Genomic DNA, 19,206 nt, shown 5'->3' on the forward strand with positions numbered 1-19,206 from the left:
CTCCGAACCCCACTTCCTATTTCCCCTTGATCTTCACCATCCGCTCGCCTCCCTGCTCCCCCAGCCACTTGTATATATCCTGAATTCTTTCCCTCCCCTTCCACATCCGGAAACAGCAGTTGCTCCAGCAATCTAGGGAACCCATTCCAGACCTTTCGTGCAAAGTCCCTAACCTGTAGATACCTGAACTCACTCTCTCCTCAGCAGCTCTACCCTCTCCCTTAGCTCCTCCAGATTGGCGAACCCTTCCTCCAAATACAAATCCCTCACCTTGACCAGCCCCACCTACCTCCACCTCCTGTATACATTATCCATCCCCCCCGGCTCAAACCCATGATCCTCGCACAGCGGCGTTAGCACCGACATCCCTTCCACCCTAAAATGCCTCCTCAGCTGATTCCATATCTTCACCGTGGACTGAACCACTGGGCTCCCTGAATACCTACTTGGAGCCATTGGCAGCTGCCATCACTATAGCCCTCAAACTAGACCCCTGACAAGATTCCTCCTCCATCTTAACCCACTCTACCTCTTCTCCTTCCTGTCATAATATGCATCCATGTATATGATGGAGTGCAGACAGGCAGTGATTGACACACAGGATGACCAGTGAACACACAGAACACAGCAGCCAATTACCAGACAGGACACGACCACTATAAAGCCAGAGGGCACTAGTTTTCCCGCTCTCACATCCCGTGAGACAGTCAGAGCTCGTGAGCAGCAACTAGAACAAACACCATGTGGTAGTAAGATAGTCTGGTCAGGCTAGCCTCTCCAGTCAAGTCAGCATAGTGTCAACCCACAGTTAAAGTATGTATGATAGTTAAGTGTTCAATAAAATCGAGTTGCATTTCTTCAAGTGTTGGAAGCCTGTCTCTCTCACCACTGCAGTAAACGCAGTCCTCGCAGACCCAGCTTACCCAACACATCATGGTACCAGTGAGTTATGCTCGAGTTTGACGGACCTACCTTGAGATAATCTGCCTTTGACCAGCGATCAGCCATCCGGTAACATGGACAGCGTCCGCCTTCCCCCGCAGCTCCGCATCGCCGGCAACCTCGGTGCTAACGGGAAGATTTTCAAACAGAAGTTCCTGCTATATCTTGAAGCCACCGACCTTGAAGCCGCATCGAATGCCAGGAAGATCGCTCTCTTCCTCTCTACAGCCGGGGACCATGCTATCCACATCTTCAACTCCCTCACCTTTGCTGAAGGCGAGGACAAGACAAAGTTTAAAACAGTCCTGCTGAAGTTCGACAGCCACTGTGACATCGAAGTCAATGAGAGCTTTGAACGTTATGTGTTCCAGCAGAGGCTTCAGGGTAAGGATAAACCTTTTCAGTCCTTTTTAACATATATCTGCATCCTCGCGCAGTCATGCAACTATGGCTCCTTCCGATTCCATGATCCAGGATCAGATCGTTTTCAGGGTCCACTCCGATCCCCTTCGCCAGCAGCTCCTAAAAGTTAAGCAGCTCACCCTTACCATCGCCATCGAAACCTGCGTGATCCACAAGCAAGCTAACAACCGGTACTCCCATATCAAGGCGGCAGAAACGGAGTGGCAAAACTTCCATGATGTGGAACGGGTGCAGGCCATCAAACAGCTCCAGGGCCTAAGTCTGAATGAGGGCGGCCATTTTGCGCGCTTTTCTCGGGTTCCTGCGCATGCACGCCACGACCAAGAGGACGACGAGGCTGATGACCGAACCGCACGTGCGCATGTCTTTCGACCGCACTGCGCATGCGCGGTGGCGCACGGAACGTCCTGATGTCGGCGCCATGACGTGCTCCAACTGTGGCTCCGCCCATTAAAGCGGCAATGCCCCACGAAATATCGACGCTGTCTCCAGTGTGGCAAGCTTTGCCACTACACAGCCCTTTGCAGATCTGCTCCACTGCCCAACACACAGCGATCCCAGCCACAGCGCAGGAGCGTTCGGTCAGTACAGCAACCCGTTGCAGACGCCGACTCCAACATTCTTCCAGATCCCGAGACCGAGGGCCTCGCATCCCCATTCCGGGTGGGCATCATCACCAAGCATACGCTGCCTTTATCAACGATGGTGAAACAACTCCCAATAATGAGCATTGATCCAGACAACGAGTGGTGTGCCACCCTTACGGTCAACATGGCTGGCATACGCTTCAGGCTGGACACCAGCGCTTCAGCAAACCTCATTTCAAAGTCTGATCTTGACACCATCCGCGTCAAGCTGCAGGGGGTTCAGGACTGGCAGTTAAACATCCAAGGATATACAACCTATCGAAAAGACAGGGAGGTGGGCCGAGGGGGTGGGGTTGCCTTGTTAGTTAAGAACAAAATTAAATCTATGGCACTAAACGACATAGGGTCGGATGATGTGGAGTCTGTGTGGGTAGAATTGAGGAACCACAAAGGCAAAAAAACCATAATGGGAGTTATGTACAGACCGCCTAACAGTGGTCAGGACCAGGGGCGCAACATGTACCGGGAAATAGAAAAGGCATGTCAGAAAGGCAAGGTCACAGTGATCATGGGGGACTTCAATATGCAGGTGGATTGGGTAAATAATGTAGCCAGTGGATCCAAAGAAAAGGAATTCATGGAATGCTTACAAGATGGCTTTTTGGAACAGCTTGTCATGGAGCCCACAAGGGAGCAGGCTATTCTGGACCTAGTGCTATGTAATGAACCAGACTTTATAAAAGATCTTAAAGTAAGGGAACACTTAGGAAGCAGCGATCATAATATGGTTGAGTTCAGTCTGCAGTTTGAAAGAGAGAAGGCAAAATCGGATGTAATGGTGTTACAGTTAAATAAAGGTAATTACGAGGGCATGAGAGAGGAACTGGTGAAAATCAACTGGAAGCAGACCCTAGCAGGGAAGACAGTAGAGCAAAAATGGCAGGAGTTTGTATGCATAATTGAGGACACTGTACAGAGGTTCATCCCCAAGAAAAGAAAGATTATCCAGGGAGGGATTAGACAGCCATGGCTGACAAAGGAGGTCAGGAAATGTATCAAAGAAAAAGAGAGATCCTATAAAGTGGCCAAAAGCACCGGGAAATCAGAAGATTGGGAAGGCTACAAAAACAAACAGAGGTTAACAAAGAGACAAATAAGGAAGGAGAGGATCAAATATGAAGGCAGGCTAGCCAGTAATATAAGAAATGATAGTAAAAGTTTCTTTCAATACATAAGAAACAAACGTCAGGCCAAAGTAGACATTGGGCCAATTCAAACTGATTCTGGAAGGCTAGTGATGGGAGATGAGGAAATGGCTGGAGAACTTAATAAGTACTTTGCGTCTGTCTTCACAGTGGAAGACGTTAGTAATATCCCAAAAATTATAAAGGGTCAGGGGGCTGAGTTGAGTATGGTTGCCATTACAAAAGAGATGGTGCTAAAAAAGCTAAAAGGTCTTAAAATTGACAAATCTCCTGGCCCCGATGGGCTACATCCTAGAGTTCTGAGGGAGGTGGCTGAAGAAATAGCGGAAGCGTTGGTTGAGATCTTTCAAAAATCACTGGAGTCAGGGAAAGTCCCGGACGATTGGAAGATCGCTGTTGTAACCCCCTTGTTCAAGAAAGGATCAAGACAAAAGATGGAAAATTATAGGCCAATTAGCCTAACCTCGGTTGTTGGTAAAATTCTAGAATCGATCGTTAAGGATGAGATTTCTAATTTCTTGGAAGAGCAGGGTCGGATTAGAACAAGTCAACATGGATTTAGTAAGGGGAGGTCGTGCCTGATGAACCTGTTAGAATTCTTTGAGGAGGTGACAAGTAGGTTAGACCAGGGAAACCCAGTGGATGTGGTCTATCTGGATTTCCAAAAGGCCTTTGATAAGGTGCCACACAGGAGGCTGCTGAGTAAGGTGAGGGCCCATGGTGTTCGAGGTGAGCTACTGGCATGGGTTGAGGATTGGCTGTCTGACAGAAGGCAGAGAGTTGGGATAAAAGGTTCTTTTTCGGAATGGCAGCCGGTGACCAGCGGTGTCCCACAGGGTTCAGTGTTGGGGCCGCAGCTGTTCACCATATATATTAATGATCTGGATGAAGGGACTGGGGGCATTCTAGCGAAGTTTGCTGATGATACGAAGTTAGGTGGTCAGGCAGGTAGTGCTGAGGAAGTGGGGAGGCTGCAGAAGGATCTAGACAGTTTGGGAGAGTGGTGCAGGAAATGGCTGATGCATTTCAACGTGAGAAAATGTGAGGTCTTGCACTTTGGAAAAAAGAATCCAAGCATAGACTACTTTCTAAACGGTGAGAAAATTCATAATGCCAAAGTACAAAGGGATCTGGGAGTGCTAGTCGAGGATTCCCTAAAGGTAAACATGCAGGTTGAATCCGTGATTAAGAAAGCGAATGCTATGTTGTCATTTATCTCAAGAGGGTTGGAATATAAAAGCAGCGATGTGCTACTGAGCCTTTATAAGGCTCTGGTTAGGCCCCATTTGGAGTACTGTGTCCAGTTTTGGGCCCCACATCTCAGGAAGGACATACTGGCACTGGAGCGTGTCCAGCGGAGATTCACACGGATGATCCCTGGAATGGCGGGTCTAGCATATGAGGAACGGCTGGCGTTCCTGGGATTGTATTCATTGGAGTTCAGAAGGTTAAGGGGAGATCTAATAGAAACTTACAAGATAATACATGGCTTAGAAAGGATGGACGCAAAGAAACTGTTTCCGTTAGGCGAGGAGTCGAGGACCCGTGGGCACAGCCTTAGAATTAGAGGGGGTAAATTCAAAACAGAAATGCGGAGACATTTCTTCAGCCAGAGAGTGGTGGGCCTGTGGAATTCATTGCCGCAGAGTGCAGTGGAGGCCGGGACGCTAAATGGCTTCAAGGCAGAGATAGATAAATTCTTGATGTCGCGAGGAATTAAGGGCTATGGGGAGAATGCTGGGAGGTGGAGTTGAAATGCCCATCAGCCATGATTGAATGGCGGAGTGGACTCGATGGGCCGAATGGCCTTACTTCCACTCCTATGTCTTATGGTCTTATGGTCTTAAGCCAAGCATTCTTCCACCAGCCTGCCAGCTCCTCAACTACAATGGCAATGCCATTACTGCCAGTGGCTCATGCCAGCTTGCGGTGTCCCATCGTTCTTCAAAAGCGACGCTGCGTTTTGAAATTGTCGGAAGCAACAGAGCTTCCCTGCTCGGTGCTCGGGCCTGCAAACTCCTGAACCTTGTACAGCGGGTTCACACCATGTCGACCCCACACCATGAGAGGCAACAGCCTCGCCAGATGTTAACTTTCAGGCCCAACTAGATGACATTATAGCGCAATACCACAGCGTGTTCGAAGGTATGGGCACACTCCCTTACCAATACAAAATCCTGTTGAGGCCAAATGCCACCCCTGTGGTCCATGCACCGCGTTAGGTGCCGGCACCCCTTAAGGACCACCTTAAGCAGCAGCTGCAAGACCTCCAGGACCAGTGCGTCATTTCTGAGGTCACGGAACCCACGGACTGGGTTAGCTCTATGGTTTGTGTCAAAAAGCCGTCAGGGGAACTTCGAATCTGTATCGACCCGAAAGATTTGAACCGTAACATCATGAGGGAATACTACCCAATACCTAAACGAGAAGAGCTAACCAGCGAGATAGCTCAAGCCAAGTTCTTCACGAAGCTCAATGCCTCCAAAGGGTTTTGGCAAATACAGCTGGACGCGTCCAGTCGAAAGCTGTGCACATTCAACACCCCGTTCGGTCGCTACTGTTACAACCGGATGCCCTTTGGCATCATCTCCGCCTCAGAGGTGTTCCACCGCATAATGGAGCAAATGATGGAGGGCACCGAGGGAGTGCGTGTGTACATCGATGATATAGTTATCTGGTCCACAACTCCTCAGGAACACATCGATCGCCTCAAGCGGGTGTTCTACAGGATCCACAAGCAGGGCCTCCGACTCAACAGAGCCAAATGCTCGTTCGGTCAATCAGAAATCAAATTCCTTGGCGACCACATTTCACAGTTCGGTGTGCAGCCAGATGCAGACAAGGTGTCAGCGATCAACACTGTGAAGACCCCGGAGGACAAGAAGGCTTTCTAGGGATGGTCAACTTCCTTGGGAAGTTTAGCCCCAACCTTGCATCACACACCACAGCTCTCCGCCATCTCGTTAAAAAAACTACGGACTTCCAGTGGCTACCCACTCATGAGCAAGAGTGGCGTGAGCTCAGAGTGAAACTTACCAAGGCCCCGGTGCTGGCGTTTTTCGACCCCGCCAAGGAGACGAAAATATCCACCGACGTGAGCCAGGCTGACATTGAAATGAAATGAAATGAAAATCGCTTATTGTCACGAGTAGACTTCAATGAAGTTACTGTGAAAAGCCCCTAGTCGCCACATTCCGGCGCCTGTCCGGGGAGGCTGGTACGGGAATCGAACCGTGCTGCTGGCCTGCTTGGTCTGCTTTAAAAGCCAGCGATTTAGCCTTGTGAGCTAAACCAGCCCCTGTTTGGGGCAGTACTCCTCCAGCGGGACGACTCCTCCTCCTGGGCCCCAGTCGCATATGCCTCTAGAGCCATGACATCCACTGAGCAACGATACGCTTAGATTGAAAAAGAATGCCTGGGGATCCTCACAGGGATCGACAAGTTCCATGATTATGTGGATAGCCTCCCCAAATTCACGGTCGAGACGGACCACATGCCATTGTTTCACAGCATCCAGAAAGACCTCAATGACATGACGCCACGGCTACAACGCACCCTCCTCAAACTCCGCCGCTACGATTTTGACCTGGTGTACACCCCGGGCAAAGAGCTCATTGTTGCCGATGCACTCTCCAAATCTATCACCACACTGTGTGAGCAGACTGACTTTGTCTGTCAAATAGACGCACAGGTGCAATTCTGTGCCTCCAACTTTCCGGCCACTGATGAAAGGGTCGTGCAAATTTCACGGCATCTCACAGATGGTTGGCAAAAGGGGCAGTGCCCCCAGTTTTATAATGTAAAGGACGATCTAACGGTGGTAGACGGCATACTAATGAAGCTGGAAAGAATTGTGATCCCACAGAGCATGCGAGTTGGTCCTCGGCCAAATCCACGAGGGTCACCTGGGGGTCGAAAAGTGTCGCCATCGAGCCCGAGAGGCAGCATATTGGCCAGGCAGCAGCCAAGATATCGCTAACAAAGGTTCCAGCCGGCTCAGCCTAAAGAGACTCTACAGCCACATGAAATGGTGACCTCCCCATGGTCCAAAGTTGGTTTTGACCTGTTCCATGCCAAGGGCCGAGACTATATCCTCCTAGTGGGCATCCCACTCACAGTTATGACTGACAACTCATAACTTCTTCAGCCAGGAGTGGACAGATTTTGCCCGGCGTTACAATTTTCAACATGTCACATCAAGCCCCCACTACCCGCAGTCAAATGGGAAGGCTGAAAAAGGGGTCCACATCGTTAAAAGACTGTTGTGCAAAGCTGCTGACTCGGGTTCGGATTTCAACCTGGCGATGTTAGCCTACAGGGCGACTCCTTTGTCCGCTGGCCTGTCCCCAGCGCAGTTCCTAATGAACCGTACACTGTGAACGACGGTGCCAGCTATCCACATTCCGGACCTTGACAACTTCCCATCCTACAGAGGATGCAACAGTCTCGGGCCCCAATGCAAGTCGACGTACGACGCCCACGCCACAGATCTCCCTGATCTGGTCCCTGCTGACCGAGTTCGTGTTCAGCTACCTGGCGGTGGCTGGTCTGCCACAGCTGTGGTGGTCAAGCAAGTGGCTCCGAGATTCCTCGTTCGCATGCCTGATGACTCCTTTCTTCGGCGTAATACTTCCACGCCCGGCAACTAACCGTGATGACCCGCCTCACACGCTGGTTCCTCAGGACGCGAGCTTCCACGAGGCCACCGATCTGCCAGTTATTCTGCCGACCTCTACATTGGCGGCAGTTCCGCCCGTTCAAGTGCAGGCGGCCCCTGACCCACCCTTGAGGCGGTCAACCAGAATTCGTCACCCGCCACAGAGACTGAATTTATAGACTGTTGTTATCTCATCGTTTACCCATCTGTACATATCGTTTTTGTTCTCATGTGTTATCTGCCCTCTATCTGCACTAGACACCTTCCCATGGAAGTACGTTAGCATATTCTGTATATAGCCAGGCTCCTGTAAACACACACTCACTATTTATTGACCTGAACACATTTTTTTTTAAAAAAAGGGAGGAGATGTCACAATATACATCCAGGTATAAGATGGTGCACAGACAGGCGGTGATTGACACACAGGATGACCAGTGAACACACAGAACACAGCAGCCAATCACCAGACAGGACACGACCACTATAAAGCCAGAGGGCACTAGTTTTCCCGCTCTCTCGGGATCCAGCCTCTGAGACAGTCAGAGCTCGCGAGCAGCAACTAGAACAAACACCATGTGGTAGTAAGATAGTCTGGTCAGGTTAGCCTCAGGTCTCCAGTCAAGTCAGCACAGTGTCAACCCACAGTTAAAGCATGTATTATAGTTAAATGTTCAATAAAATCGAGTTGCATTTCTTCAAGTGTTGGAAGCCTGTCTCCATCACCACTTCAGTAAACGCAGTCCTCGTAGACCCAGCTTACCCAACACATCACTTCCCACCACCGCTGCACCTTGTCCACATTCGCCGCCCAATAATAATGAAGTTTGGCAATGCCAACCCTCCTGCTGCCTCTGTAGCAGGGTCCTCCCCACCCTCGGCACCTTCCCCACCCATACAAAGTCAGAGATTATTGTGTCCACTTTGCGAAAAAAGGGCTTTGGTATAAAGATCGGGAGAGCCTGAAAGATAAACAAGAACCTCGGCAGAATATTCATTTTCACCACTTGGACCCTCCCCGCCAATGTTAAGTGCAGTGTATCCCACATCTTAAGATCCTCCCTGGCCTCCTCCACCAGCTTCGTTAAGTTCCACTTGTGGACCCTGTCCATTCCCTCACTACCTGAATCCCCAAGTACCTAAACCTATCCCTCGCTACTGTAAATGGCACCCCCCTAAATTAGCCCACTGTGTTAGCTCATTCACCGAGAATACCTCGCTTTTCCCTGCAGTCAGCTTGTATCCTGAGAACCCTCCAAACCTCCCCAACAGGCTCATAATTTGGGCCTCACGGTAGCATGGTGGTTAGCATCAATGCTTCACAGCTCCAGGGTCCCAGGTTCGATTCCTGGCTGGGTCACTGTCTGTGTGGAGTCTGCACGTCCTCCCCGTGTGTGCGTGGGTTTCCTCCGGGTGCTCCGGTTTCCTCCCACAGTCCAAAGATGTGCGGGTTAGGTGGATTGGCCATGCTAAATTGCCCGTAGTGTAAGGTTAATGGGGGGATTGTTGGGTTACGGGTATACGGGTTACGTGGGTTTAAGTAGGGCGATCATTGCTCGGCACAACATCGAGGGCCGAAGGGCCTGTTCTGTGCTGTACTGTTCTATGTCTATGTTCTATAATCCTTCCCATACTCTCCAACGGATCCGAAACATACAGCAAGAGGTCATCGGCATAGAGCGACACCCAATGCTCCCTCTGTCCCCTCATTATCCCCTGCCACTCTGCCGACCCCCTGAGAACCATTGCCAATGGCTCTATGGCCAGCGCAAACAGCAGCGGCGACAGCGGGCACCCCTGCCTCGTACCCCTGTTTTACGTCAAAGCTTCGTGAGCTCGCATCATTCATCCTCACCCTCGCTCTTGGCGCCACATACAGCAGCCGCACTCGGCCCAAACCCAAACCTTCCCAAAACCTTGAACAAGTACCCGCCACTCCACCCGATCAAATGCCTTCTCTGCGTCCATGGACACCACTACCTCCGGTACCAGAGCTCTCGACGGATTCATCACCACGTTCAATAGCCGTCTTAGATTACTCGTGAGCTGCCTGCCCTTCACAAAGCCTGTTTAATCTTCTGCCACCATCCCCAGGACTGACTCCTCCATCCTCCCCGCCAACAACTTAGCCAATACTTTCACCTCCGTGTTCAAAGGGCTATGGGTCTATACGACCTACATTCCACCGGATCCTTCCCTTTTTCAGGATTAGTGTGATTACTGCCTGCTTCATCATCTCCAGCAACTCCCCCTTCTGCAATGCTTCATTAAACACCCCCAACAGATATGGTGCCAGATCTGCTGCAAATTCCTTGTAAAATTCTGCTGGGTTCCTATCCAGCCCAGGGTCTTCCCCGACTTCATACCCCTGATACTATCCAGCACCTCCCTCAGCCCCAGGGGCTCCTCCATTGCCTGCCTCTTTGCTTCCTCCACCTGGGGAAATTCCAGCTCATCCAGAAACCACCTCATGTCCCCCTCCTCTCCTCCTGGGTCTGCCTCATAAGTCCCTGGTAATACTCTCTAAATGCCTCATTTATCTTCCCTGGCTCTGACACCACATCCCCAGCCCGGATCTTCAATATTTCCCTGGACGCAGCCTGCCTCTGCAGCTGATGCGCCAGCATGTGGCACGCCTTCTCCGCATACTCATATTGCACCCCTCTTGCCCTACGCAGTTGCCCTACCGCCATAAATTTGTCAGCCTGTCAAATTGCCCCTGCAACGTTTTCCTCCTCGCCAATCCCTCCACGGTGGGCACCCTTGAATGTTCCCTGTCCACCTCCACTATCTCGCTCACTAGAGGGTCATGTTCCGCCCTCTTTTCCTTATTCGCACGAACCGTAAATGATCATTTCTCCCCGGACCACTGCCTTCAGTGCTTCCCAAAAAATACCCGCCGACACCTCCCCATTCTGACGCAACTCCACATACTCCTTAACTGCCGCCCACACCTAATCACAAAAAACTCCATCCGCCAATAACCCAGAGTTGATCCTCCACCCCGGCCTCTGCTCTCGTCCCGATCTAAACCGAATATCCAGCCAATGGGGCACATGGTCCGAGATAACTATCCCCGCATAGTCTGCCCCCTCCACCCCAACCAAAATCTCCCGACTCACTACAAAGTGATCAATCCTCGCATACACCTTATAGACGTGTGAAAAGAAGGAATACTCCCTTCCTCCTGGAAGCGCCCATCCTCTCCATAAACCCCCCCTAGCTCCCCTGCCATTCATACCATACCCATTGACCTGGGGCTCGATCTATCCACCCTCGGCTCCAGGACACAGTTGAAATCTCCTCCCATAATCAACTGGCACGTGGCCAAATCGGGGATTGCTGCCAGCAACCACCTCATAAAACCCACATCATCCCAATTTGGGGCATACACATTTACTAACACTACCGGTGCCCCTTCCAATACCCCACTCACAATCACATATCTCCCACCCGGATCCCTCACCTTCTTCGCACCCATGAATCCTACTTTTTTGCTTATTAAAATTGCCACACCTCTCGATTTTGATTCAAACCCCGAGTGAAAAACCTGCCCAACCCACCCCTTCCTTAACCTAACCTGGTCCTTCACACGGAGGTGTGTCTCCTGCAAAAAGACAACCCCCGCTTTCAAGCGTCTGAGGTGCGCGAACACCCGCGACCTTTTAACCAGCCCATTCAGTCCCCGGACGTTCCACGTTACCAACCTTACTGGAGGCTTGCGCCTCCAATCCCCTCTACCGTCCGTCATCTTCCCCACTTAATTCCTGCCCCTTTAATTCCACTCTGTACCTAGCCCATCCCAGATGGCCCCTTTCTTCGCCCTTGACCATGTCATCTCTCACCCCCAGCCACATTGCAGAAACCACCCCCCCCTGCTTTTCCACTTCCACTTCCCCTTCCCCCCCCCCCCCCCTCCCCCGGCCATCCCTCTTGGCCTTCTCCCCACCACCTTACTTCCGTTCCCCAGCATAACCTGCTAGCGTGGCTGCCCCTGCCCAAATACACATCCTGATGACCTCCCTCTCCCTCTTCCCCCCCCCCCCCCCCCCCCCCACTCCTCAGCCCAAAGAAGAAGGCTGTCTGCTGGCCTTACCCTCCCCCACCCAAACAAGGATTTCTCCTGAACTCCAGGTAGCCTTCTCCAAAAGCAAACAAACAAATGTTAAACACAGACACTTCCATAAAACAGGAGGGGGGGGGGGGGGGGGGGGTGGGAACATCCATCCTCACATAAACTTTTCACCCCTACAACTCCTTACAATCTCAACATTTAACATCCTGCCCCCCCCCCCCCCCCCCCCCCCACCCTATACGAATGCCATGATTAGTTTGTCTAGTGCTTAGGAAAAGGCCTTGGGGATGTAGATCGGAATGGATCTAAGTAGGAAGAGGTACCTGGGCAGTACGTTCATTTTGATCGTCTGGACTCTCCCCGCGAGGGAGAGTGGGAGTGTGTTCCATCTTTGCAGGACCTTTTTTACTTCCTCCGTCAGGCTGGTGAGGTTCCATTTGTGGATCCCTTTCCAGGCATGGGCTATTTGGATTCCCAGGTAGTGGAATTTGTGTCAGGCTTGTTTAAACGGACGTCCCGTTAGTGCTGCCCCCCCCCCCCCCCCCCTACTTGTGGGTGTACCGGGAAGATCTCACTTTTGCTCATGTTGAGTTTGTAGCCCGAGAAGGCGGCAAACTCTTTCAGGTGCGTGATGATTCCATCCATGCTGCTTTGTGGGTCCGAATGTAAAGGAGCAGGTCATCTGCATAGAGTGAGACTCTGTGCTCTCTGCCTCCCCTTCGGATCCCCCTCCAGCTTTGCTGCTCTGAGTGTGATTGCTAGTGGTTCGATCGCTAGTGCGAACAGCAGCGGGGACAGTGGGCCTCCTTGTCTGGTGCCCCTGTGCAGCTGGAAGTATTGGGAGTTGGTGTTGTTGGTCCATGCGCTTGCCATGGGAGTGTTGAATAGGAGTTTTACCCAGGAGGTGAACCCTGTTCCAACCCCAAACCATTCCAGTACCTCTATGAGGTATTACAATTCGACTCTGTCGAAGACCTTTTCTGCGTCTGGGGAGACGATCACCTCTTGTGTTCTCTCCCCGGAGGGGGTCGTTATCACGTTCAGCAGGCGCCTGATGTTCGAGGTAAGCTGTCTACCTTTGACAAACCTGTCTGGTCCTCTGCGACCACCTCTGGTACGCAGTCTTCTAGCCTTTTGGCTAGGATTGTGGCCAGTATTTTGGCGTCTGCGTTCAGCAGTGAGATGGGTCTGTATGACCCATATTCCGTTGGGTCTTTGTCTTTCTTAGGTATCAGCGAGATTGAGGCCTGTGCTAGCGTGGGTGGCAGTGTGCCCCGAGCTAGCGAGTCTGTGAACATCTCCCGCAGCTGCGGGGCCAGTGCTGTCGCAAATGTTTTGTAGAAGTCCGCCGGGAACCCGTCCAGTCCCGGTGCCTTCCCCGTCTGCATGGAGCTAATGCTGTCCATGATCTCTCCCAGTGCTAGTGGTGCTTCCAAGCCCCGTTTTCTGCCCTCCCCCACGACTGGAATGTCCAGTCCATCAAGCAACCGTTTCATCCCGGACTCCCCCCTTGGGGGCTCTGAGGTGTACAGCCCTTGGTAGAAGGCCTTGAAGGTTTCGTTAATCTTTTCTGGTTCTGTTTATAATATGCCTCCGGTATCCCTGACTCGTGCAATTTCTCTGGTGGCTGCCTGCTTTCTCAGCTGGTGTGCCAACAGGCGACTGGCTTTGTCTCCGTGTTCGTACAGGGTCCCACACGCCTGGCGGAGTTGATGCATTGCTTTCCTGGCGGAGAGCAGATTAAAGTTCCTTTTGTAGCTCTTTCCTCTCCGCCAGGGGCTCTACAGTCGGAGCCTCGGAGTATTTGCGGTCTACCTCCAGTATGGAGTTGACCAGCTGCTGCCTAGCCACCCTTTCCTCCCTGTCTCTTCGCGCTTTGAAAGCGATGATTTCCCCTCTTCGTACAGCCTTTAGCGCTTCCCAGAACGTGGAGGGTGAGACCTCCCCGTTCTCGTTGTTCTCCGTGTACTCTGCTATGGCCCGTGATATCTTTTCATTGAAGGCCTTGTCTTCTAGTACGGCAACGTCAAACCTCCATGTGGGGCGTTGGGCCCTGCCCGTTTCCAGCCTCACGTCCACGTAATGTGGAGCATGATTTGATATCACAATTGTGGAGCATTCCACTTTGTCTTTCCCCGCAAGCACCATTTTCCCCACCACAAAGAAGTCAATTCTGGTGTATACATTGTGCATTGGGGAGAAGAAGGTGAACTCCTTCTTCCCCGGGTGGGCGAACCACCAGGGGTCCACCGCTCCCATCTGCTCCATAAAGTGACCGAGCTGCCTTGCCATGCTTGAGGTTTTCCCCGTTTTGGGATTTGATCTGTCTGTCGTTGGATCCTGTACACAGTTGAAGTCCCCCTCCCATGATTAGTCGGTGCATCACTATGTCAGGGATTTCTGCCATGGTCTTCTTGATGAAGCTCGTATCGTCCCAGTTGGGTGCGTACACGTTAACTAGTACCACCGGTGCCCCATCCAGGACCCCGCTGACCATGACGTCCCGTCCCCCCGGGTCCGTAACCGTCTTTGTCACCCTAAACATCGTCCTCTTGCCAATCAATATCGCCACCCCACTGGCCCTTGTCCCATAGCAGGAATGGTAGGTTTGTCCCACCCAGCCCTTTCTTACCCGCAGTCGGTCCTGCTCTCTCAGGTGCGTCTCTTGGAGGAAGACTATGTCGGCCTTCATATTTCTTACGTGGGTGAGGACTCTGGATCTCTTCACTGGGCCGTTGAGTCCTCTTACGCTTCAGGTGACTATCCTGGTGGGGGGGCTTCTGTCCCCTCGCTCCTGTGGGATTAACCATACTTACCTGGTGGACGCTGCACTCCGGGGTTTCCCTTTTTTAGGGGGCCACCCAGGATGGCCGCTGCCACTGTTCTCTCCATGCGGTCGGGTCCCTGTATCCCGGGGGAGTTTCCCTCTGTCCCGGGGGCACCCAACATGGCCTCCCACTGTGCGTCTGCCACGCGGGTAGTCCCCTGCACTCTGGGTCTCCCTTCGCCCAGAGATCGTACTGGGTGGATGCTTGCAGCGATTCCTTGTTTCGATTGTAGCCCTATTGCTATTCCTTTTCTAACCTTGTTTGTCCCTCCTTCCCTGTGTTTTTCCCCCCCTCTCCCGTATACCCCTCCTTTGTCCCTCTTTCCCCTGTACCTATCCCCGTTTGCTCTCCCGCCTCTGAGTGGTTCCCCCCGCCCCCTGCCTGGTGCCTTTTACCCCCCCCCCCCCCTGTTGGGGGTGCGTTGCGGCCCTGCTTTGTTGCATGCCCCTGGCGCTAGCTTTCCTGCTAGTACGGTGGCCCCCCTCTCGGGAGTTACTGTCTCGCTTCTTCCCTGCCTGGCCTCCGTGGTTTTCTGCCTGCTCTTCCCCCATCCTCCCCTGTACTCCTCTCGCTTGCTCTCCCTTCTCCACTACTCTCGTTCCCTCGTGCTGGAGCCTGGTCTCCCACCTGAAGCGGTCCCTCAGGTAGTTGTTTGCTTTTTGTTCAGGGTGCGCTCATCGTGGTGGGGGTGAGGGCAGGGGGGGGCTGGCATTGCCTCACCCCTTCTCCCCGTCGGCATGTTGTTGCCCCTCGCCAGGGGCCCCTTATTTCTACCCTCGCTGTTGGTTTCCCAGCCCGTGTTCCTCGGCAAACTTGTTTGCTTCCGCGGGGGTTGTGACAAAGTATTCTATTTCTTGGTATGTGACCCTGAGTTTCGCTGGGTACAGCATACCAAAATGCACTTCTTTCTTGTGAAGAGCTGCTTTCGCTCTCTTGAATTTGGCCCGTCTCCTGGCTAGGTCTGCCCCAATGTCCTCATAAACTCTCATGTGTCCTTCCCATTTGCAGGTTCTGTTTTGTCTGGCCCAGCGCAGGATTGTTTCCCTGTCTTGGTACCGGTGCAATTTAGCTATAACTCCCCTCGGGCTCCCCTGCATCTTGCCTCCTCCTTCTCCAGGGCCGTGATCCAGTCTCTCATGTCAGTCGCGGCTTTTCCCAGCTCCTTAATGGCCGCCTCTTGAGCTTCCAGTTTCTCCTCTTGGATTTCCAGTTATTCCTCTGCTCTGCCCAGGGTGAGCTGCACCTCCGCCATGGCCTTGGCCATTGCTGCCTGCACTGCGACCTCTATGTCTGCTCTGGCCTCTGTCTTGTTTTCCTGCTGATGTTCCCTCAGCGCCTCAGCAAAGGCTGCCTTCCAGTTCCAATTCCCCCCTGGCCCAGGGGGAAAATGCTCCTGTCTGCCCAATTCTTTTTGTTGCAGCGAACCTTCTGTTCCGCCGCTTTGTGCGCCGATTTAGTTTGTCTGAACGGGCTAGCACATTGCCCCGTCTGCTTTTGGTTCCCTTTCTACTTCTGCTTCGGCTCCCTTTGGGCATTTTTTGCCCCCTTGCCCCCCCCCCCCCTCTTTTTCTTTTCCCCTCCCTTCTGTCCTTTACCACTTTGTTTTTATAAAATTCTTTTCAAGAACATTTATTTTTAAAGTGAAAAAATTTCTTTCTTTTCAAAGTTTTTTTTGAAAAAGGGGAAGTTCCTTTTTCTTTTCCCCTCACTCACCCACGGTCGAGAGAGAGAGGCTTCTGGTCGGGCTTGTTCCTGCCTCGTGGTAGTTGCCAGTGGGGGAAGGGGTAGGGGGGTGGGGTCGTCGGTCCTTGCTGCTGGCTCGGTCCCCGCTTCGGTCCCTGCTTTGGTCAGTCCTGCCCTGTGCTCTGCTGCTGTGCATTTGGGGGGGGGCTGGATCTCTCTGTCCCGAGCGCCCAGTTCTTTGAAGTCCGAGTTTTTCTTCGTCCCCACCCTCTCTTGTTGCAGGGGGCCCAAACGGGTGAATTTGAGCGCTTGGCTGTAAGTTCCCGGTGAGGAGCGGGACACAACTTTGTCCCCCCCCCCCCCCCCCCCCCCCCCCCCCCCCCCCCCCCCCAGGAGCTCCTCCACACACGACCGCCCTCTTACCGGCCGGAAGCCGAAGAAAGACTGACCATTAGTTTTATCATTTGCATGTGTTATGGCTTGAAGGCAAACAATCGCATTTAATTGCTTAGTTACAATTTTCAGCTCTTTGAGAGGTGGGACATTTCAATGATCAAAAGTAATTTCTCACCATGAGCTTTATTAACCACTCCCTCAACATGCCCTGCTGCCTTCAATGACTCCTGTATAACGTTGTTGTGTCCCCTGACACTGGTATATTGTGATAGGGGCAGCAGGGTAGCATGGTGGTTAGCATAAATGCTTCACAGCTCCAGGGTCCCAGGTTCGATTCCCGGCTGGGTCACTGTCTGTGTGGAGTCTGCACGTCCTCCCGCTGTGTGCGTGGGTTTCCTCCGGGTGCTCCGGTTTCCTCCCACAGTCCAAAGATGTGCGGGTTAGGTGGATTGGCCATGCTAAATTGCCCGTAGTGTCCTAATAAATGTAAGGTTAAGGGGGGGGGGTTGTTGGGTTACGGGTATAGGGTGGATACGTGGGTTTGAGTAGGGTGATCATGGCTCGGCACAACATTGAGGGCCGAAGGGCCTGTTCTGTGCTGTACTGTTCTATGTTCTATCCCTAAAGAGGCAAGTTGAAATGTTTCTTCAAGTTCTGTACTATCAAACGGTTAGCTAAGATGTTGTCAGCACCTGATATACATCAACTTTGTTTTGTGTGAAAACCTTTTTTATTGATATCCATTCAAACAATATTATAAATCTTACTTTCAGGAAAATCTGACAGAATGCGTATTCTTGGATTTTTCATCAAATGGTAAGTAAAACTATATTTTGGTCCATTATTAAGATCAAGAATCCATTTCCAATCCAGAAACGGTCATAATTATTTGGCCTGCTCTGTCCATGCTGTTTACCATCCACATAATCACTGTTCAACTCCCATTTTACATACAAACAGATGCATTTGGAGCAGGAAGCCACTCAGGCCATTCAGTAAGATCATGGCTGATATGATTGTAACCTCAACCCCACATTCCTGCCAAACTCCCTACCCCCACCGATAACCTTTCACCCTCTTGTTAATCGAGAATCTATTTAGCTCTTCCTTAAAAATATTCAACAATTCTGCTTCCAGTGCTCTTTGAGGTTGAGAGTGCCGGAAACACTCTGGGAGGAAAACATTCCCATCATCTCCGTCTTCATGAACAATCTCTCATTTTTAAACAGTGATCTCTAGTTCTAGATTCTCCCACAAGAGGAAGCATCAACTGCAGATCCAACCTGTGACCCTGCCAGTCTGTCTGATCCAACCTGTGACCCTGCCAGTCTGTCTGATCCAACCTGTGACCCTGCCAGTCTGTTTGATCCAACCTGTGACCCTGCCAGTCTGCCTGATCCAACCTGTGACCCTGCCAGTCTATCTGATCCAACCTGTGACCCTGCCAGTCTGTCTGATCCAACCTGGCAGGGGGTTGGAAACCTGGGCAAAAAGTCAGAGGAGAGGGAAACACAGACAAGAACAAATGACAAAAGGGGAATAAGAAAAATGACATGCCAAGAAATCAAGGGCCAGAATCAAACAAGGCTATAATGAAAAGTAATGGTAATGGCAGAAGAAATGTTCAAAAGATAAGCCTTGAATGTTTGTGTGCTAATGCAGGGAGCATTCACAATAAAGTGGATGAAATAATCGTGCAAATAGATGTAAACGGGTATGATATAGTCGGGATTACGGGGACATGGCTGCAGGGTGACCAGGGATGGGAATTGATCATCCAAGAATATTCAGTAGTTAGGAAGGACAGTCAAAAAGGAGAAGGTGGTGGGTAGCATTGTTGGCTTGAGAAGGAATGCAATAGTGAAGAATGATATTCGCTCCAACAGTGTGGAATCTGTATGGGTAGAGATGAGAAACAAAAAGGGGCAATAAAATATTAGTGGGGGTTGTGTGTAGATCCCAAACTGTCCTGGTGATGTAGGTATTGGCATTAACAGGAAATTAAATACACATGTGACAAAGGGGTGGCATGATAGCATAGTGGTTAGCACTGCTGCCTCACAGTGCCAGGGACCAGGTTGAATCGTGGCCTCTGCCTGTGTGGAGTTTGTATTTTCGCCCCTTGTCTGCATTCAATGCAAACTGGAGGAACAACATCTCATCTTCCGGTTAGGCACACTACAGCATTCCGATCTCAACATCGAATTCAACAACTTCAGATGATTAGCCCCACCTAGACCCATTTGTTTTCATCCCATTTCATTTCAGCTGTCTCTTACCATTTCTTTCTTTCTTGTCTTTCTTTATATTTAACCCCCCCCCCCCCAATCTTATCCACATTTCCTTACCCCTTGCTTCCCTCTTCCCCTCCCCCCACATCTCCATCTGTCACAGTTTAGCCTCTGATGTT

General features: G+C 51.4%; 1 protein-coding gene across 1 annotated transcript in view; it reads left to right on the forward strand.

The window, feature by feature from the left end:
* LOC119970911 (adhesion G-protein coupled receptor G6-like) overlaps window positions 1–19,206 on the forward strand; it is a 319,332-nt gene that overhangs the window by 149,823 nt on the left and 150,303 nt on the right. The window contains exon 8 of the mRNA XM_038806021.1: window positions 17,570–17,612. Within this exon, the coding sequence (XP_038661949.1) occupies window positions 17,570–17,612 (43 nt within the window). The remainder of the gene's footprint in view (window positions 1–17,569; window positions 17,613–19,206) is intronic.

This window comes from Scyliorhinus canicula, chromosome 9 (genome assembly GCF_902713615.1).
Source record: "Scyliorhinus canicula chromosome 9, sScyCan1.1, whole genome shotgun sequence".
Classification (NCBI taxonomy): domain Eukaryota; kingdom Metazoa; phylum Chordata; class Chondrichthyes; order Carcharhiniformes; family Scyliorhinidae; genus Scyliorhinus; species Scyliorhinus canicula.